Genomic DNA, 23,252 nt, shown 5'->3' on the forward strand with positions numbered 1-23,252 from the left:
GTACATTTGCTGTACAATCAGGTCACTTTTTGTTTTACTAAGTAGTGACTGCTTCTTGCTTGACTGTCCCATCCATATAAAAAATCAGCAAAATATAGTGTATCCTCCTTGAAAATCTGTTAGCATTGCAACAATTTTGAGGTCAGCATACATACCACTTATGCTCATTGTATTTTATATTGTCCAGCATTACTTTTATGTCAAAGTTCTTTCATTTGAACACCATGAACAACCAGAATGGATGGATGTTTGTTGCCAATGTGCAGCAAAACTCCTTTAAGGTTGAACTTTGATGAGTTAATAATCTCCACTCTGCAGGATCCTGCGGCATCTGAAGTATTTTCATGAAAAATGAGATTATCCTTTATTGAAAAAAAATTTACATTTCCTGATTTTATTTTTCTGATGACCCCAGACTTTAAGAAAATTTGATTTCTCTGGTTTTATGTTTTATTCAAACAACAGTAACAGAAAGTTTGTCTAAGAGGCATTTTTCTACAATAAAGTGGTATTTAAAAAAAAAACTTTGGTAATAGAAGATTTTGGACTTCAAAGCCATATTCAGAAGACTAAACTACATAAAAAAATCATATTTTCTTTCACAGGAGGATTTTGATGCAGAACAGTGTTGTTTTTGACCTGTTATTTTTACTTTAAATAACAATGTTATTGTTTTTTCAAATTAACAGTTGAAAAATGACAGGTGGTTAAATAACAACCCAAATCACTATAGCCTACAAGGTTGATTAAGTCTGTTTTTAGGAGTTTTATATGCACATTCAAGAGGAACTTTTGTACAAAAAAATTGAGATTGTCTACAGTATTAAATGCAGTTAGTTCTTGATATTTCTATAAAAAATTTATTTTTTATGTTTACAGCCAAGTTTATTAACCACATAAACAGAAAACAGCCAAACTAGCCATTTCATCAATATTAGGCAAATTTTATACACTGCACTATTATTTTCTGCATGTCATTTTGAGGGCAGTGGCCATTGCTGAGGTTAAAAAAATTTTTAGTGGTCAGGCTGTTCTTGGGAGTGATCAGGGAAATAAAATTAAGAAAATAGGCTATCAAGGGGTATGCAAGTCAAAAAAGGTTGGAAACTGCTGAACTACAGTATATTTGAATTTCAATATAAATTTATAATTTTCAGTTTTATAGTGATAGATAAAAATTTAAAATTTAATCAATTAAAATTACCAAAAATTTTATAGTAATTAACAAATTTTAAATATCTTGCATTTTTTAATTTTATTTAAGCTAGAATTTTTTGTTTTAATATGTTTTCAAGTTATCTTAATTTATAATTTAGTTCAATAAGATTTTAGTAACCATTCATAACTTATCTTGGAAAATGAAGATTTGTGACAATCCTACACTGGTATATGATGATGTCAATGCACGTTGATGAGTGTTGATGCACTAACTATAAAACAACAGCATGAATGAAATCTGATTGCAATACAAGATAAAAGATGCTGGCTCAGACATCACCTGGATAAACAAAGTCCGTGACACCAACCAAACAATTGGGGTTGGGTTGAAAAATTGGCTACCGAAAGAAAGAAAAGAAAGCTTCACCCAGCAACACAAGTCCTTTCAGTAGGAGCTTGGGATATCAGAACATTAGGCTCACCTTGAAAACTAGAACTGCTTCAGAAGGAAATGGAGAGTTATCAATGCGACATATTAGGCTTAGCAGAGATGCGTTGGACAACATCGGGAGAACTGAATGGTGGTGAAGTCATCTGGTCGGGAAATGATACAAGGCATGAAGCTGGTGTTGGATTTCTGCTTAGTAAAAGAAAACAAGCAGCATTGTTAGTATACAATCCAGTTAGTGCAAGATTGATGATGGCAAGGTTTGAAGCAAAGCCATTTAATATATCAGTAATCCAGGTATATGCACTTACCTCAGATAGCAGTAAAGAGGAGATTGAACTTTTCTATAAAGATCTAAGCATGATAATAGAGAAAACACTGTGGAAAGATGTGATCATCATTTGAGGTGACTGGAATGCTAAGATTGGAAATAATAATGAAGGTTGGGAAAGAGTAATGGATAAGTATGGATGTGGAGCAAGGAATGAATGAGGGGAAAGACTGCTTGAATTTGCCCTAGATCAAGATTTAATGATATGCAACACCAAATTACAGCAAAAGAACTGTAAAAAATGGACATGGAGATCAAGTGATGGAACAACAGGAAACATGATTAATATGATTTTGATCCAAAGGAGATGGTCAACATCAGTTCAACAGTGTCGAACATTTCAGGGAGCTGACATAGATTCTGATCATATCTTAGTCATTGCAAACATAAATATAAAACTGAAGAGGAAAGTTAATGAACATATCCAAAAGAAAAGAGACATTTCAAAGCTAAAAGATGAGAAAATAGGGAGCATATATAGAAATACACTTGAGAAGATAAAAATCCTAGACAGGATGGAAGAGCTAGACACAAGAGTGGAAGAAATAACAAAGGCAATAAGAGAAGCAATTGAGAAGATCCTACCAGAAGAGGAAAAAATCAACAAGAAATGGATCACACAAGAGACCGTAAAGCTTGTCCAAGAGAAAAGAAAGAAGGTTTAGAAGAGACATTTCTGAAGATCTGGAAAAACAGTATATGGTAAAGTGCAATGAAGTGAAAAAAGCAGTTAGGATGGATAAAGCGAAATGGCTAGAAGATCAGTATAGAAAACTAGAAAAATATTATGGAGAATGTAAGACTAGAGAAGTATATAAGATGATCAGAAATGTCAACCAGAAATGGAAACTAAAGCAAATGGCAATCAAAGATGAGAAGGGAGAGGTTTTAGTGGACAGGGTGGAAGTCCTACAGAGGTGGACAAGTTATTGCTCTAAACTATACAAGGAAATGTTAGATACAGATGTATTAGAAAATCTAGTAGATGAATTAAGGAAGATATCACCACCAAGTGCTGAAAATGAAAATGATATTAGGAGGGAAGAAGTTAAAAGGGCAGTAAAACGGTTAAAAGACAATAAGAGTTCTGGGCATCACAAGATCACAGGAGAAATGATTAAGCATGGAGGAGATAGCGTAATTGATGAGATACATCAAGTGTGCAATGAGATATGGAAACAAGGAAAGATACCTAAAGAATGGGCAAAATCAGTATTGGTGACAAGAAAGACACATAAGAAGTGGTACATAAGAAAGGCAGCATGTTAGAGTGCAAAAATTATAGAATGATTGCCCTAACAAGCTACATAGGAAAATTTTTTATGATCTTAAAGGAGAGACTAAGTAGTTTGATGGAAGAACACTTAGCAGATGAACAGGCAGGTTTCAGGAAAGACAGAAGTGCAACACAGCAGATACTAACATTACGGCTATTAGTTGAAAAGGCAAGAAGAAAGCAGAAAAACATCTATTCCTGCTGTATGGACTTTCAGAAGGCATTTGACAGCATAGACCAAAAAGCCACCTTGGCAGTGCTAAAATCTTATGGAGTAGATCATAAACTAATAAACCTGTTAAATTATATTAATGATAATGCATAAGCAGCTGTGAGATTGTGTGGGGAGCTAGGAAACTGGTTCAAACCAAAACGGCACTAGAGAGGGAGATCCTATATCCCCAACCATCTTCATAATTCTCTTAGAAAAAGTCATGAATAAGATGATGCAAGAGATGCAGGGAACATCAGTTCACAGTGTAAAATTCAATAATTTGAGATTTGCAGATGACATAGTTATCATTGAAGAAAGTGAAGAACAACTAGAGAAAACATTACATCTGCTTAATGAAGAAGGAAAAAGATATGGACTGACTATCAATAGCAAAGAAACTAAGACAATGATATTTGGTGATACAACATGACAAGAAACATCGTAGTAGATGAGAAAAACATTGAACATGTAGAGTGCTTTACATATTTAGGAAGCAAATTAACCTATAATATGGATTGCAAAAAAGAAATAGAGATTAGAATAGCCAAGGTAAAAACAAATTTGAAAGCAATGGACAAAATCTGGAAATGTAAAGCAATTAGTTTGCAGACAAAATTAAAAGTATTGAACACCTGCATCTTCTCCTGTGTGATGTATGCCTGTGAGACATGGGCAATAACAAAAGATATGAAAAGAAAAATATTAGCATTTGAAAGACACTATTACAGAAAGATCTTACAAATAGGATGGATGCTGAAAGACACTATTACAGAAAGATCTTACAAATAGGATGGATGCAGAAAGCCACAAACAAAGAACTTTATAATAGGATATATGTGAACTTATAATAAAAATTAAACAACAAAAACTTCAACTGTTTGGACACATTACAAGAATGAATAAAAACAGAAAAATTAAGACTTTAGCTTATGGTATTATGGATGGATCCAACAAAAGAAGCAGACCATATAGAATGGATTGATGACATGAAGTGATATGGAGCAAATGTATGGAAATTGAGAAAATCGGCAATGAATAGAGAGAAATGGAAGAAAATAGTGAAAAAGGCATCAGACACCAACGGGCAATGAGCTTAGGGATGATGATGATGATGATATAATGGTATATGCAATTTAAATAAAATTTCCAAAGCTAGATTAAAAATCTTTATCTTTAACAGTTACATCGTTTTGAGTCACGTCGTTTGTCAAAAAATATATGGAAAAATAAAAATCAAGTTTAAGTCATTTTATTTGACTTTATGTTCTTCCGCCACAAACATTGAAGCCGTAATATCACTAGAAAAGCATTAAAGCACATAAAATCATATTAAAATATGTACATTTACAGTAAATGTTAATATAATCATCATAAACCCTAGAGAACGAAACATGAAAACATCTGTGTTTCTGTGTTGTCGTCTTATTTAGTGGTCTTTAAGTGCACAATATTGGTGTTTCCACGGTAGCTCCAATATCTACCATTTGGCATCGTTGTCAGCGCCACTCAATATTGGTAAATTTAACATAAATTAATTTATTTTCTACTGTCGCAAGATAATTTTAATAACTGTATTTGTTATTTAACCTTACAAAATCATCTTATTTTATAATGTCTTAGATCAATATAGGAACTGTTCTACTCTCAGCACCAGGGTGAAATCAACATTGCACTATCTGGAACTTGTGACTGGCGCTTGACGCATATACACTATATATCGCTGTCAACAGTCATATATAGTATATACGTGTCGCGCGCCGGTCACAGGTGTCAGATAGTGCAACATTGTCTTAGAGCAAACCACATTCACAAATAAAGAGTCTGCGATGTACTGTAAACATCGCCAAATTGTAAACATGTACAGTACATTTACAAGTATGTACTGTATGTACATGAATTCGTAAATTTAGATTACTTTTTTCTGTACTATATTAAAAACTAAAATTTATTTGTTTGTAAGCTTAAAATAGATTCTTATTAACCATATATTATTAAAAATGCATTTATAAATAACATACAGAACTGGGAATGGTTATTTGTGGTTTAGCCTAGTGACAAGTAAATTCGACTTATGTCGTTTTTTCGACTTAAGTCGCCTCTCCTGGAACCAATTACCGACGTAAGGCGAGGTATACCTGTATTAAGTACACTACTGTAGTTGATAAATAGTATCAAGATTTTAGATATTGAAAATTTTGTTCTATATATAGTTTCATCAGCAGCTAACATGAGATAAAACTGTCTTTAAATCAACATTTATATTTAATCTAAAATTTGCAGCTGAAATTATTAAAATTTTGTACCAGATTTACCACTCTAGCTTGCTTTCAACAACAAAAGATTCATGTTACATTACCCAGGTTTTGAATTCAAAGATAAGACAGTCTCAATACATATGAGGAGAATAGAAATGTTCTATTCATATCATCCTAAGAAAATATTCTTCAAGTTCATAATCTCTACTGTCAAAAGTTTATAATCTCTGCTAGCTTTTGTTAGCTTTTCATTCAAATTTTATGTAATATAAAGATTAAATTCTATATTATATGAACTATTGTGTACATTTTACTATATACTGTATAACTATCCACAAAAACCTTTATATATCAGTGTTGCAATATTTACAACTCGGGCGACATCATTCTAACGGTCAAGGGGAGACACTGCTTAGTCAGCACCTGAAGAAGACCTCGGTGGAGGCCGAAAACGTTAGTGGATATTGTAACGAACACAACACTGATATATAAAGGTTTTTGTGGATAGTTATTACTCAACACAATGTTACAGTTAGAAGATGTTTTGTGTTTTATACTGTATATTTCAAGCTGCATCAATAATTTTTAATATGGACTTGTCAAATTGATTTATTGTCTAAAATTTATATATCATCACATAGTTCTACATTTCCTTTTATAAATGTTAAGAAACCTTAATAAATAATATTTTGAGATTTGTATTTAATAGTGTTTTTAAACTGTTTAAAATATTCTGACTTTTTAATCTACAACCTTGTATTCAAGCTCTACCATAAAGGACTATCCATTATGAACTAACTTAATATTTCACACTATTACCACTGTTTATGTTCTTCATCTTTATGCAAAACTATTTTTTACATTTTATACAGATTTTCATAAATTTAGGATTTTATTATGTGACAAATTTTAATTTAACATCACCAGGTTTATTTTCCATTTTTATTGTCATAATTTAGAATATCCTGAATTTTATTTTATTAATGACATTTATTATTTTTAATTTGAAAATAACACATCTCCTTTCCTGCCAAAAATAATTATTTTCTTAATTTAATTTTTTCCAAAGGACTTTCAATTTCTACTTCTTCAGTAGAGGACTTCACACCTGATCACTCGGCTGTATCTATTGAATTATTGTCTATTATCACTCCAGAGAAGCAAAATAGTCTGCCACGCCCTTGAGAGTTGTTTTTCATCTTTAAAATTGATTGAAAGGCCTTGGCGTTCTGCTTTAAAAATTTCTAATGCCTCCAAATTCCTAAGTTGGTGTATATGATGAGTTTGCTGGATCATGGTTGTCTGTTGTAATTTGGGTATAATGTTGTTTTCACTGGCATATATAGCTAAGGTGGTCCTAAGGTAAACCAAAAACGTTCGTGGTACATTAAAAATATTTTCAAAGCTTAATACAGTAAGATTGGTAAGATTAGTATAATACAGTAAGAGCCCACTTAACGCTGATTTGATATAACGCCATCTGCTCGAAGCCTTAAAAAAAAAGCTCAAAATTTTAAATTATTGTGGTATTTTATTGATTCATATATAATATGATTATTTACAAACACAAACCAATCAGAATAAGGTGGCAAAAAAGTGTACTTTCTTTAAATCTATGTTTGTTTGATGCAATTTTGGAAAAAATATAACATTGTGGATTCCATAGGCAATATCGGCTTCACTTGGCAAGAATTAATGATAAATGCACGAACAAAGTGTGGAAGAAGTTATGGCTGAAGGTATCCAAGAATTCTCAATGAGAAGAGCCTATCGCTGTGTCATTAGGTTGATCAGACTCAACTTAATTGATACAGCAGGACTAGGAGATGTAGACGAACAGGATATTGAGGAGTTACCGCAGTTTCTGGTGAGAGTTTTATCAACAATGACCTTCAAGAACTGGCAGAACAAGGAATTCATGTAGAACTGGAAAATAGTGATTCTGAAAACGAAGAACCCAAAAATTTCTCTACAGATTTCCCTAGTAAAAGTTTGGTAATGATAACAGAAATCATTAATGAAATTGTAGCAAATGATTCAAATTTTGAAATGAGTGCAGAAGCAAAACGAGACGTTTTGGATGCAATCATTTGTTACTGACATTTGCTTAAGGAACGAAAAAAGTGACAAATGAAACTTCATGACTTTATTGCAAAAAAAAACAAGAATTTTAGAAAAGTCAGGACCTTTGTCAGAAAAAATGAACTATTAATATTAATATAGAAAAAATAAACTAATTAATATATTATTATACATTTCTGTGTGCATATATTATTATACAAATTAATATAAAAATAATTTAAAATTAAAGTAAAATTTATTTATTTTTGGCCATATTTTTCCCTATCCTTATTTACTCTATGTTAAAATTACCTCGTTTAACACTGTTTAGTTTAGCGCTTTGTCATCTAGGAACGCATCCCCTGCGTTAAGTGGGGTCTTATTGTATTTATATTTGTCAACGCTTTGTTTATAAGATGGATTTTATTTGAAGTTTGAATTTTATGACTGCTAGACTGACTTTGAGGTTCATGTTCATAGTTTTGTCTGTTGATTCAAGTATTATGTTATTATTCTTATTTCTTAAGGAGTCATGCAATTTGCTTAAATACCTGTTGTGTTATATGTTATGTACAGTACAGTGATAGCTCTTGGATATGTTTGTTTAGTCCTAAAAAAAAAAGAGCAATGGAGGTAGAGAATAAATTTTTGTGTGTCTACAATAATATGAACATTTTTAATATAGAAACACAATGCTCAAGGCAGATTCACAGATACAAAAGCATGTGCCCCCTGTTATTTTTCAGAGAATGTTACTCAATTATTTGTGAAGATTGAGTGTCGATATAATGCTGACAAAAGCAATACTCCATGTGTAATACCAAAGCACAAATAGTGAATGGATACAATTAATACTTTTATATACACAGAACAAAACAAGTGTTACAGGATCTTTTGTCGAGACTCAAACTAAGATTGGATACCAGTGAGTTTCCCTGTGTCAGGAGTGCACATGGTTACAGACCAATCAAAAGAAAAATGTTTCACGCATAACAGAAGTAACCCAAAATTAATATTACCTTAAAACTACCTTACAATCTAAATAAGAGTAAAGTAGGATACAAAAATTAGAAGGATAAAGATTGAAAGATCAATAATGAAAATACGTAGGATTTTGTTGGGGGATACTGTCCCTTGCTTGCAAGATAGGGTCTATAAGGAAGTTTTCTTGCTTCTGATTTTCTGTCTTTTGTCACAAATATAGTTCTGTTGCTTATCCAGCTTTGTGATGATCAAAAGTCTATTGTTTGGAAAGAAGCATTAATAAAATTTGTATCTTGTTGAGCTATACAGTACTCATCAAAGCTTAACCTTTTTGCTCTTCCATTTTTTCCTCCTCAGACTATGAGGACCTCCATGTATCCTCTCTGAAACCAAGCTTAAGAATGACCAGTTTCTCTTTCCTCTTTGGGCTCGTCTCTGTTCTCTGTATTGTTCTTGATGTTTCTCAGAACAGACCTCCATGTTGACAAAAGAGGGATAAGAAAGGGATAGAAAGTTCTAGAAAGGGAAAATAAAAAACAAAAGAAATATGTTGAGAATTAAAATAATTAAAACACAAAAATTTTAAATAAATAATAAGGCGCAGCCACATATCTTAAAATGACTTTAATTACATAAGCTTACCTAACTGAAGTCATATGATATGCATTATTACATCTATTTAATAGTAAAAAAAAAATCTGATTGCTTTGATATCAAGAAGGTGCTACAGGAACATAATCCCTGTAGAAACAGGCAGTAAAACAAAGTAGTAAAATGTGTACAATAGTCTTACAGTGAGTTGGAAATTTAATAGATGTACAAAAATTCACCTACAAAACTGCTAATAGAACTGGATTAAGCTATCACAGAAAATAAGTCTAGTTCTGCAGCAATATCTCTTTCAATAGAAAAGATTGGAACTGATGAAAATCTCCATTGATACATTGTTGTTTGGAAGTAGTTCTTGATCAGCTTTAACTTTAAAAAATGATAATTCTATAGATGTAACTGATACTGGTACAATTATATTTTCAATAATTAGCAATTTGATGATTTAAATACTAAGATATGAAATTTGCAAGCCCCTGAAAGCATGAGGTTCTAGGCATTGCCTTTTTCACCTAAATGGTTAATAAATCATAATTAAATGGTTATTGAGTTAAAAAACAAAACAAAAACATGATGTAAAAAATCATGCTAAATAAAAAATTATGACAATTTAGATGATAGTCAAACTTTTTTGTAGGAGATTTTCTTTGATAAAGATAAACTTTGTGCTTTGAAACAAAATATAGAAAACAATAATACAGGTAAAAATCTTGTACCACTTAGATGCACCAAGCTTATCTTTATCAAAGAGAAACTCTTAGGAAAAAATTTGACTTTCATATAAATTGTCATAATTTTTCACTTAGAGCAATGTTTTTACATCTCAGATGTGTTTGTTTGGATTTCAATTGTTTTTAGTTAATTTTTAAATATGTTTTTAAATTCCAGATTAATAATATTTTTGAAATCTCAGATTACACTAAATCACATCATTCATATGTATATAAAGTAATGACAAGAAACTAGCAACTTTAGTATCTTCTGATACTGTTTAATTAACTGATGTGTCTTTTTCTTATCACAAATCTTTGCACGTAATTATTTTCTCACTTTATCTAGAGAAATCACATCCATTTAATTATAAACTGAAACATCTTATAATATTTGTATATGAAATTTTAAAAAATGACAATATTCATTTTTAATAATCCTATATTAAAATCTCTTCTAGTTACAACAGTTTGTAGTGAATGGTGACTTACCTTGTTCTAAAGAAGAAGCAGCAGTTTTAGCAGGAATTCAACTTAGAATTGAAGAAACATGGCCAACTAGCAGGAAAACATCAAATAGATTGTCAAGTGATCAGAGCATGAAACTAAGGCCAATTACTGAAGAAACTAAGGTTGGTTTATTTATTAGTTTTTGTTGATAGAAAAATACTGTACAAATAATTATATGATATTAATCATTGTTTATGTGATGATTCATACATACAATTTTGCATATATACGTGCAAACATGAAAGTAAAACTGTAAGAAAGGAGTTCAAGTTTATTGATTAAATGTTTTACAGACCATGTCCTAGCAGTGCTGCCATTAGCATCAGGTAGATGGGCATTTGCCCTGGGTCCTGTGCTTATGGATTTTTGCATTTTGTAAAAATTAAATGAACTAAGTATAGTAGTTGAGGTATAAAATTTTTGAACAGATTTTAAAAACCATGAAGGTCATTCTAAAAGTAAAGAACATTTGTTTCTCTAGGTATTTTTATTTAAGATAATGAAACAAAACTTATTTTACAACACATACAATATCTTAGCTATTTTTCTACATAGTTGCTATACAATTTAAACATTTGTCATAGCATATCACCAGCTTTTCTATGCCTTCTGTACACTCAGTTACTGCAAAGTTCTTGAACCAGTCATTAATGGCCTCTTTCAGTTCATTGTCACTTTCATAGTTATTTCTGGCCAAAATATCTTCAATTTTGGGAAAAGATGGTAATCACTCAGACCCAAGTCTGGGCTATAAGGAGGATGTTCAAAAACTTTCCACTTAAACTGCTGAAGCAAGTTTTTCATCAATGCAGCAGTATGCGGATGTATGTTATCCTGAAGAAGCACAATTTCTCTGGACAACGATTCCTACCATTTGTTTTGAATGGCGCAGCATAGTCAGTGAAGGATCTGACAATAGGCTGCTGCATTTATGGTCTCCCCTGTAGGCATGTAGTGAGGACACCCTTTTGATCCCAAAACAGTGTAGCCATAACCTTTTTAGTGCTCAGAATTTGTTTGGCCTTTTTTTTTTGGTCTTGTTGGGGATCCGGACTATTGACTGGTGCTTTGTTTCTGGAGTTTTATGTGAAATCCAGGTCTCATCACCAGTAGTTTAAAAACTCCTCACCATTTTTGTTGTACCAACTGAGAAAAGTCAGTGCAGCTCCCATCCAGTTTTTTGTGTTCATCTGTCAAAAGTCAAGGAACCCACCTGGCACACACTTTTCTGTAGCCCAAGTCACCACTAACAATGCCATAAAGAACTGTTCTTGAAATTTCAGGAAAGAATGAACTCAGTCCATTTATAGTGAAACGTCTATCCTGTTGAATTTTTTCTTCAATCCTTGATTTTAGTTTACCAGTCACAACTGAAGGTCAGCCCAAGCGTTCTTCATCATGAATATTCATTCGCCCGCCATTAAACATGATGCACTATTTTTGAACTGAAGCTTCATTCATCACATTATCATAAACTTTGGTTATCTGTCTGTAAATTTTGATAGGTCAGACTTTTTTCGCATTCAAAAAGCATATTACACTATGAACCTCACACTTGGCAGGATCTTTAATTTTGTCACACATTTCAAAGTTACACTATAAACAGTAAATGATCATTGTGGCTAGCTGTTAGCGTCAGACTGGTGCAAAAAAATGGGAACATCCATGACGCGGCAGTGGGGGTGGTAGGAGAACTGCATGGCTCATCAGATCTAAACGTTCTTTTCTTTTGGAATGACCCTCATATGTTGTCCTTACGGGAAATTTATGATACAAACTGATTCATCAGAATTGCAAAAGCTGCAAAAATGTAGTTTTCTGAAAAGTAAGGATTTTGAAAATAGTTGCATTTTAATAATTATACAATGATACTTTGTATATTTATCAGTAAATAAATTTCACATTTATTAGTTGCAAATTGTCATGTCTTAAAGCCATTTTTTGCCACAAAATTTATTTTCAAATTTTATATTTGTCATTTATGTCTTTACATATATAACAAAAATGATACACATTTTGTTGGTCCCAGACCCATAATCAAGGTCTGTAGAATCTTAGAGATGTAGTGTCTATAATAAACTTTATTTATATCTTCAAACTGGCTTGCTTCACTGTCATCTTTACAGTGTTATGGCTCATTTGCTCTTCTACATTTTCTGAAATAGGTTTGCTCAAATACTTATTCAAAGCATCTGTCTCTTTTTCTGTTTCAACTTTCTTTGCCTTGACTATAGCCCTCTTCTTACTGCTACTTAAATATTTTCTTTTGGTCACTTTACCTATATTTATAAAAAATTACAAAATATAAAAATTGGCATTCATCACTGAAATGATAAAAAGTAAAGCATACTGTATTTAATGTCCACTTCAAATTTGTCATAAAAAATTCAGTAGATATTATATCTGCCAAAAGTAGCAAACTTAACTTCTCATATCATTTTTGTGTGTGCATCAGCGAAGTCTTTTTATTTGGCTTTGCTAATGCTTATAGAATTCTGTTTGTTCTTAAAATTTGATCAGTCAGTTTTGAATAAACTTTGCCATTTTCCAATAATTGTGATGAGGAATCCAAAAATGTAATAAATATAGGGGTCCATGACTTTATTTTTGAGATAGTGACAATGCCCATGCTCCCTGAAGCAATTGAGTCTGCCTAATGGAATTTAGGGACAAAAATAAAAAACAGTAATGTGTCTGCCTAACAGAAAATGGTTGTGAAAAATAAATAAAACACAAGAACAAAGCAATCAATGTTAATTACTTTGTTCTTGTGTTTGATTTATTTTTCAACATGAAGAGAAAATCCAAGAACAAAGCAATCAATGTTAATTGCTTTGTTAATTGCTTTTAATCAATGTTAATTGCTTTGTTCTTGGATTTTCTCTTCATGTTGACAAATGTAATGATCTCCTCTTCCATGCCCAACCAGTGCAAGGTTCACCTTGCCTGTGGTCAGCAGGTGTGAGGATTGCATCTTTCTTTCTGGCTCTGCCTCAACTCTATTGTGATGTCCTATATATTAGATGTCCTTAGTTACTGATTGTAAGAATAAATTTTTTCACAATTATTTATTTATTAATAATTAACAAATATATAATTTTATATATATACTGTATATAATTCTTTTATTTCATAATTTTTTATTATAAAGAAAAAATTCTAAAACATCCATGACAAAATATATTTTTATACAACAAATTTTAAAATACAGAATATTAAAGATTTATACAAATAAATGTATTCATGTAGTCTTTGTCGTCTTTTTTTACAATTGTAGGAAAATGATCCATGTTAACAGAGTTGATCTTTCTTTATGGGCTACTTTCCCCTTCCATAATTTTTTTTTCTTTATGATGTAAAATTTTATGTAAGATATCTGTCATGTTTGGGCTATAAGATGATGGCCCAGTGGGAGACAATTAGTACCTTTTTTTTACTGCCAAAAATGCAGAGTGAACAGGCAAGCAATAATTGCACATGGAGTGACACACAATACTGGCTAATTTATGAGTGTTCTATTATGTTTATGTTAATCTTTACTCAAGTGTAGCAAACAATGAGTTTTCTTGTAAGATGTGTGCTTTTTATTTGATGATATAATATCCAAAGTCTGGAACTTTTACCTGATTGACATAAATATAGGTGGGGGAAGTAGCCTATAAAGAAAGGTTGACTCAACTAATGTGCATCATGTTCCTGTGATTGTGAAAAGGACGACAAAGAAGACTACAAGAATACACTTATTTGTAGAAGTCTTTAATATTTTACAATTTTTACAATTTGTTTTATAAAAAATTCATAATTTTTCTAAATGATGCTTTCATGTACAATAACAAATATATATAATAATAATAATAGCACTTTTCCAGAAATTATATATTTAATATAAAGATTTTCAAACAGTTTATATTTTTAATGATAATAGTGTTATGCGTAAAATGCTGAATTTCATAAGAAGAACAGTAGTTACATTTGAAAATATATAAAAAAGAAATATATCTTAACTTTTTATATTTAGATTTAAAGTGCTTAAATCTTGAAATTTTGAACATAATCATGTTCAAATAAAAACATTAAATATGTATTATTTTATATATTTCTAAATGCAGAGTCCATCGAGAGACATTGTCAGGCCCAGGAGAAAAATTTACATGGGCCTCAAGTAAATAATTAAATTTTTTGAAAATTTATTTTGAGTTTCTTTTATGGAGGTATTATTTTTACACAAAATAAAGAGAAATAGTTATTGTTAATTACAATGATGATTTAGTAGTAATTAGCACTTAAAATAACAAATTGTGGGATGTTTGGGTCCTATAGATTCTGGATTTGGGAATTTACCCTATCTATTACGTACCTCCGAAACCTTTAACCGATGTGAAAACAATTTAACAATCCTAACGTTTTCGGACCCCTCCTGGGTCCTTCTTCAGGTAAAATCGTCAAATCGACCATTCGTTTCGAAAGAATTTTTCAAACCATCGAATGATAGAACGGCATCACGTGTTCCATTGAACGATAGAACGGCATCACATGTTCTATTGAACGATAGAACACGTGATGCCGTTCTATCGTTCGATGGTTTGAAAAATTCTTTCGAAACGAATGGTCGATTTGACGATTTACCTGAAGAAAGACCCAGGAGGGGTCCGAAAACGTTAGGATTGTTAAATTGTTTTCACATCGGTTAAAGGTTTCGGAGGTATGTAATATTTAGTAAACTCCGGTGTGTAATTGTATGTTATTATTTACACTATCATTTCCCTTTCTTGTTGGCCCTGTCCAAATGTAATAACTGTTCTTGAGTAGTTGGATAGTTTGTATCTATAAACATTTCTAATTTTAAATTAAGAATAAGGAGGATAAATTGCTAAAAAATTTTTTTTGCTAAAATATGACTTGTGTAATAAAAACACCAATCTTGTTAGACATATTTGATATTCTTTTGTTTGTAAGAAAGAGTAAATAAATATAAGATATGCATATATAAAATTATATAAAGCATTGTTTTATTTATAAAATCAAAATAATAAATTTTTCTTACACATCTCAAGCAACTAAATACATTTTTTTATATTTAGGAATCAATTTGTCAAGATCATAGTGTCCTAAACACAGAAAATAAAATAATTATTGATTCTGAAGGAGATGATCTGAATAATTCCCATGAAAACTCTAACCATACAACATACTGTACATTTTGGAGAGCTGCTAAAAGTAGTAGTATTCTTAAACAGTGGATGAGTGCAAATGGTAATAAGCCTTCACTTGTGTCTACCACTATAAATATTAAAGAATGTTTACCTCCTATGTATCACAACATGAAAAATATGATAAAGATTATCAAGGTAAGAAATATTATCATTAAATATGTTTTTATATATATATACTGCGTATATCATAGCCATCTGCTAAAATTTGCATTTTGAGAACTGCTAGCACTGCCATAATAGACATTTGTTTCTTGTTGACAACTTTATGTCAACAAAGTGATCTCTTTCTCATAGATGAAACATTTAATTTTGAACTTGTGAAATATATTATCATCTCAGCTAATAAATACATTTATTACTATATAGAATACAGTAAAATTTCAGTTATATGTTTTTGGACTTATAGGTTTTATTTGACAGATCCTTGCTTCTCTTATATAATAGTCTAATGCTTGCTTTCATTTATTTAAATTTATCTTTTACTTATATATTTAATTTATCAGGTACTATTCCATACAAAAATTCGTGTATAATTTGTTTTCTTTATTTTTATTTTTAACCAGATTGAAATAAAATATTTTTCAATAAATTGGGAAATTTAGTTCTGGGTATATTTATAAATCTTATCCACCAATTTATGATTGGTGTCTTTTATAGAATGGCCCATTTTTACCTGTAAAAAATATAGGTGACCACAGGGATGAGGGTGCTGTTTTTCTTATGGAAGGAGTAAGAACAATTAGAAACATTTAGACAGTTTTTAAGTGTAGAAAGTTGAAAAGAGTTTAACAAATACCAAGTTAATTAATCTAATGATCCAAAACTAATGAATTTTGAAATTTAATTGCTGACAAATTTTATTTGCTTGTTATTTAAATTTTAAGCAAGTAATCATATAACTGTTGAAACTGATTTTCTTCAATCCCTGAAAAGTTTATTATTCTTATACTTCATAATAAAAGAATAAGTTTTTTATATTTTTTTGTGGTGCTTTTTTTCCTTGATACTCTAAGCAAGTGCTTAATCTGCTTATTAGATAATCCAGCACCAATTACTGTAAATAGACTATACAGATTGAGTGTCAGAATTGTGATGGCCAGATGGCATCAGCCTACTGTCTGTGGGGACTCAGGATTGATTTGGACATGCAATGCATTAGGAAGTTTTCATGGGTGTAATTTCCATCTCTGTTATTTAGTACTTATGGCCCTGTTCCTCTCTATCTAGCCTCAATATGAAGGCCTGGCAAATCCATGATGAGTAGGGAAAAAGGCTTCCTTAGTGCCTACAGGGTAGAAAAAACCAAAAATTAAATAAAACATGTAAAAATTGCCATTGAGGATGTATCCAGGAATCTGCGTGTTACAATATACAGAAGTGTGAAAACATTCAACTGTTTTGTTCTACATCGTTTTAATAAGCCGTCAACATTATATGAAATGCCTCATTTGATTAGATAAATGCTGAAACATGCACTCATTTCAACATAGGCAGAAACCAGGTTAGCATTTCAAGAAGTGATAAGAAAAGCAGACAGATTCTGAAACAAACATCTATTACAGCAAGTGATAGAGCTTCAAAAAATGGCTAGTTACTTTTTGAAATGGTAGATTTCAGCATCTGGCTACAACAGTAGAGGGAGGAAGAAAGACAGAACAGTTAATTAAGAGAGTATGAGTGTATATAGTAATAAGTAAAATAATATATTTATAATAATTATATATGTATGAATTATAAGATTTAAATTTGAAAAATTACATTAGAATCTCATTACTGTTGTTGTTATATTTTTTATAGATCAATCAAATAAAATATTTTAATTATTTAATACATTAATTTTTAGGAACAAAAACGAAAATTATTTCATTCACCAGTTTATGAAAGTGAATTGCATTTAAAGAAGCTTTATATTCAAACATGCAAAAGACTTCCTGCTTATGGATGTAAAATGTTTCAAGTGAAAGAATTCCTTAGAGGAAAAACTAAAAAAAAGGTATGATTTAATTTTTTATTAGTATAAGAATATTCTTTAATTTTTACAATTTCTTGTTACCTTTTTTTCCATTGAATTATGGATATTTTTAATAATGAAAATAAATTTACATACTTACCTAAATATATACACTATATTTAGAAATGTAACTGTTATCAGTTTAATATTGATATATCAGTGTTTTGGAATATTTTCAATATATCAGAAATAGTTCATTTTACAAACCAATACTCCAATCATTTTTTGAACTGCAATTTGAAAAAAATTGTAGACCTATAAATTATCACTGTCATCTGTCTATATGTCTGTCCTTCCTTAATCTGGAGAATGGGGTTAGGTAGATGAAAGTCAAGACCAGATATGGAAAGCTTAGAAGAAAGAGGCCCCAATTAACTATATTCAAAAATCATGTTATTTCAATTCAAAAATATTCCCCTGAAAGGAGTTAGATGACCAGCACAACTCTATTGCTAGCAGGAAAAGTATGATGTACAGGCGCAAGATACTACTAATTTGAGGTGGAAAACAGGGATGGAGAGTCAGCAGAAATATATGACTCCTGGCTTCCAGCTTCTGAGTAGTATTTTTTAAAATGGACTTCAACTCTCCATCCCTGGTGGAAAACATAAATTAAATAAATTAAAAATATGATTAAAAATTGCAGCTCCGCATTGTGGCAAGTCACAATAAATAATTGCTTGTTTTGATTAACATTGTCATGGCAGCAATTCAAACATGGCAGTGGCCATACTATGCTATAAAACTAATGCATGGTAGACAGAGAATCTTCTCCTTGTGTAATTCACCACTAGTGGTCACATGACATGCAATTGTTGTTACTTTTGGAGAGTGCCAACTTGGTTGGGTGTGGCTTCGCAGGAGACCTTAGAGTGAAGACAAGTTCAGTAAATGAACTTGGGTATCAGTACCAGTTCTATCAATGCACAGGAAATAACATAATGTAGCAAAGAATTGCTGAATGAATTACTGAGTGCACTTTCAAAATGTTGGAAAAGCAACTCTTACAAGGTCACTTTACTACTACACTTCTCTTTATGAAAAAGAATATTATACAACATTATTTATATGATATTTGTATCATTTTCAATTATTTGAGATAATTCTTCATCCAAAAGTAAAAAAAAATTTATACTCTTTACGATGACATTGGCTACATGTAGGAGTAGCCATATTGTTGCACTGATAGAAAACTGAGTGTAAACACAGTTAACTTAGTGCTGGCACTGGAAGCAATTGGTTTTTCTAAATGCTGCACACCAAAACCAATTCTTTTACTAAATGATCTGTACATGCACTGATGCACTTAGTTCATTAACTGAACTTGTCTGAAATATATTGTAGAGATGGATCAAGGTCATGGATCAAGATCAGAATCCAAGATGGTTGTTAAATGAATTTATTTATTCCTGCAGTTTTAGAGGTCTTTTCTTCATTATATATCTTCAATATGAGTGCTAATATAGTGAGTACAAGTGTATTTTGCATATTCAGTATGAGTGTACAAATTATTTTACTTTTTAAGAAGCCTGTCTACCTATATGTCAACTTATTTGATTGACAGTGGTTGTGCAAGTAGATTTTACTTTATAATTACATTTATTTTACAGGTTAGTGTTAATATTCTTTCAAAAATAAATTTTGTTCATATAAATTTCCATTATTTTGATTTCTTGACATTCATTTCTCGTATGGCCTAATGTCATCTTGTAACTTTTGTAACATTGGTAAATTTAACTTTTAACTTTTGCATATGATATATTGACAGCTGAATGCTCTAATCTTAAATTTAATTACAAAATGTTCTTTCAATAAAAATAAGTGTAGCTTTGGGCTCTCATTACTAAAATTGTAATTGTTTACCTTTTAATTTATTTTTACATTGTTCTTTTTGGTTTTGTGCTTTATTCTTCATTGTTGATTTTGCATTTTAGCTTTTATTGGGTCTGTTATTTTTAGTGGAAATAGATAATCTCTTGCTGTATAGCACTATCTACAATGTATAAATAAATGAACTATCTCCAAGAGAACATGTTATTGACATTGACATCTTGCTTGTTCATGAGAGGCCATAAAATTATTTAGATTATTTAGTGTGATGTTTAGAAATATCGTCAAGTATTTGAATCTTAATCACTATAATCATTACAGGTTTGCTCTGTATTCTAAGCCATAATTCAAAATAATATAATCATTATTTTTAATATAAATTTAATAAAATAATATAATCAAAATAATTAATAAAAACCTTGCATTAAAGAGATTATTTATGGAATGAATTAAATGTTTCTTTGCCATAAACTAGAATATTTTCATACATGTACAATTAACTAAATATTTTGTTAACTAAAGTAATTTCCATTGAAATTAATTTGGATACTATATATTTTACTCAGTTATGTGTATTCAAAACATCATCATACTACTATATTTACTGAATCCATGGCAGTGCAATGTAAAGCAGTGGGAGTGCTGTTTCTATGTAATAGTTACTATTTGGAGGTGACTGGATGGATTTTAGCAATGGATGGGAAAAGTGCAAGCAATGTTGCCAAGTCTAATGATTTATTTCTAGTTTTTGCAATATTTCAATCCAGTTAGCAATTTGGAAACAATTTTTTCAATCTGGTGACTTTTTTATATTATAAATTTTTTCAAGGTTCAAATTGTTTTCTAAAAACAGGGTTGAAATCATGTTAGGGACAATACAATTACATTTGTTTTGACATAGATCTGAAAGGAGCCCATAAATCAATTTGTAAACTTTTATTTCTTTATGTTTGAAATTAAATGATTAGTAAAAAAGTGAATATTCTGTAAACCAATGCACTTTGGGCTTTAATTTATTACCAATAACTGTAGATTATGGATAGAAGCAAAATATTGAATCAGATGGAAAATTATCAGTATTGGATTACATCAGCAGAATTCAGAATAATATCATATCTCTAATTATATTATTACACATAAAAATTTATATTAGTATATGTACAAATATAAACATTCAAATTTAAATAAAATACAAATTCAAAAAATAAAATTCATAGTTTTATATTAAAGCCAAACAATTGCTGAATTATATCAGGCTATATTACTACTATTATTATTAATTAAATGCTAAGTCATTTGGTACTAGACTACTAGAGGCAGGCATTAGAAGACATCTCTTGCTAAATTTAATAATTATAATTTAATTAATATAGTAATAATTAATTTAGATGAAAAAATTGGCCCAAAGTATAAGTTGTGGGTTCAAGTCTTGCTTTGGGCCAATTCTTTTCTTCCAGAACTTTTTGCTATACAGTATTAATTAATTATAATTATTAAATTTAGCAAGAAATAGTGCCTAATGCCTGCCTCTAGTGCCAAATGACTAATCATTTAATTAATAGTAGTAATAATATAGCCCAATATAATTTGGCAATTGTTTGCTTTAGTAATACTGTAATTTGATATTAAAAATATTAAGAATATCAAAGAATATCAAATTAAATAAATAATAATGCTAGATTTTCTATCAAGCTGTATTGTTAGCTAAAAGGAAATTCATATTTTACATGCTCTTTCTCTACTGTATGGCAGAATTATATCTTTTAATGATTTGATAAATTATTCAAATTATTAATAGATGGCAACTGTCTTAAATATAATTTTTTCCAATTCATTAATTTCTAGTTAACTTAAAATATATCTTGTTAAAAAATCTGAAAGTTTTTACCATTTAATTTGCATGTATATCTACTTTTTGATGAAAATGGTAAATTTTCATCTTATATACTTTGGGATTACTAAGAGTATGCACTATAAATATGTATAGTCTTGTTTTATTTTCTTTTAAATAATTAATATATCAAAAAATATATTGATTATTACAGTTCATTTACCACTTTGAAAATATTTTTTTGTATATTTAGGCAACCAGATTATTAGGCATTGGATTAGAAAGAATAGTCTTGCTTGATAATAAAACATTATTGCCTGCTAAAATGCAGATGACTAGTGAACTTCAACAGTGGCGAACAGGTGGTGGTCGTTCTCATGATAGATTAGTATTAGAATTTCGAGGCACAAAATGGTCTTTTATTACACCTTCTCAAATAATGCTGCGTTCTATCAGTACTGTACTGTGGGAGATAATGCAAGATATTGATACACGATTTTTAGATCAACATCTTATTGTTACAAGACAACAATTAGAATTAGGTAAGTTTTTAGAAATATGTTTTCAACTTTAATTCAAATTTTTAATAATATGAGATTCTTTTGTTTAAATTATAAAACTATAAGAATATTAAATTCATTTCAATTTATATTATTAACCTAAGAGAGCAGAAAAAGTCTTGTTCTGCATCATGGAATGGAAGGAGCTACAATATACAAAGATGAACTAGAACAATTACAGGCCCTTCTTCACTTTCCAGAAGAGGTAGCCTTACAATTAACAGAAACAGAATATGAATTATTTTATAAAGTTGCACCAGTTCATTACATTAGACAAGTAACAGTGGATCTTAGTCATTACTCTAGATCTTCCAGTGACTACAGCGTACAAAGTTTGATTAAAAGATTCAATGAGGTATGAATAATTTAATTATTTCTATATTAAAATCTTTTTGTAAAATTAAGTATGATTAGTTGTAATAAGGCCTGTTTCATATTTTTCTGGACACTTGTCAAAAGTGACTTAATAATGAAAGCAATGCATTATTTAAGTTTAATAGACACAAAACAACATTTATCTACTAAGTTTTGACATCTACTTATATAAGCCGTTGATGCCACTGTTTGTATATCTGTAATCTGTCACGGAATGCCTAGAACGTGCACTGGGGGCATCCGTAGTGATGATTTAAATTTAATTATTATTTAAATTAATAGTATAATTTATTTATAACAGCTGAAAATCATCGCTAAGGANTTTAATAGGAATTTATTATTTATATGGATTTTCTTATTTAAACCACGGAATGACATCGCTGCTGCTAGAATGCCCACTAGGGGGCATCCCAGGCTACTAGTAATAAATTGTTTTATCCTCATATACCGTGTATACTAGGTATTAGGGGTTGGGTAAGGCAAAATTGGAAAATTAAGGACTTCATACAAATTTTTTCTTTTTACAAATGAAAGAAAAAACGTTTACTCCGTGTAATTAACAAATCCAGGTTTCCTTGATACCAGAGTTTAGGTATCTGGTCAACAAATTTTTGTACAATCGAAAACGTATATATACATAAACAATTACACCTGATATACATACAACGAACCTCATGGTTGTACTATCTCAACCTTCAATACAATTAAGCGAACAGCTCCACGTGTGATTATAATACCATGGTTGGTTAAAAAAAAATATCTTACAATTGTTCTTCTTACAAGTTAGTTCACCTATTCTCGGCACTCTTTATCCTACTTGTAGCAGATGTTCTTGGCAGCTGACCCAACGGAAAAAGATCTTTTCTTACAGTGAAC

The 23,252-nt window shown here is 30.4% G+C and overlaps 1 protein-coding gene across 4 annotated transcripts in view; it reads left to right on the forward strand.

Annotated features, from left to right (window-relative positions):
• LOC111634715 overlaps positions 1-23,252 on the forward strand; it is a 187,109-nt gene that overhangs the window by 69,339 nt on the left and 94,518 nt on the right. For all 4 annotated transcript variants that reach the window (XR_002758268.1, XM_023379554.1, XM_023379555.1 and 1 more), the window contains exons 14-18: positions 10,508-10,678; positions 15,638-15,904; positions 17,613-17,762; positions 21,695-21,983; positions 22,106-22,356. Coding sequence is in view for 3 of the 4 variants with exons in the window: in XM_023379554.1 (XP_023235322.1) it covers positions 10,508-10,678; positions 15,638-15,904; positions 17,613-17,762; positions 21,695-21,983; positions 22,106-22,356 (1,128 nt within the window). In the remaining variant the exon portion in view is untranslated. The remainder of the gene's footprint in view (positions 1-10,507; positions 10,679-15,637; positions 15,905-17,612; positions 17,763-21,694; positions 21,984-22,105; positions 22,357-23,252) is intronic.

The sequence above is a fragment of the Centruroides sculpturatus genome, unplaced genomic scaffold (genome assembly GCF_000671375.1).
Source record: "Centruroides sculpturatus isolate CEXI.00-Female unplaced genomic scaffold, Cexi_2.0 scaffold971, whole genome shotgun sequence".
Lineage (NCBI taxonomy): Eukaryota > Metazoa > Arthropoda > Arachnida > Scorpiones > Buthidae > Centruroides > Centruroides sculpturatus.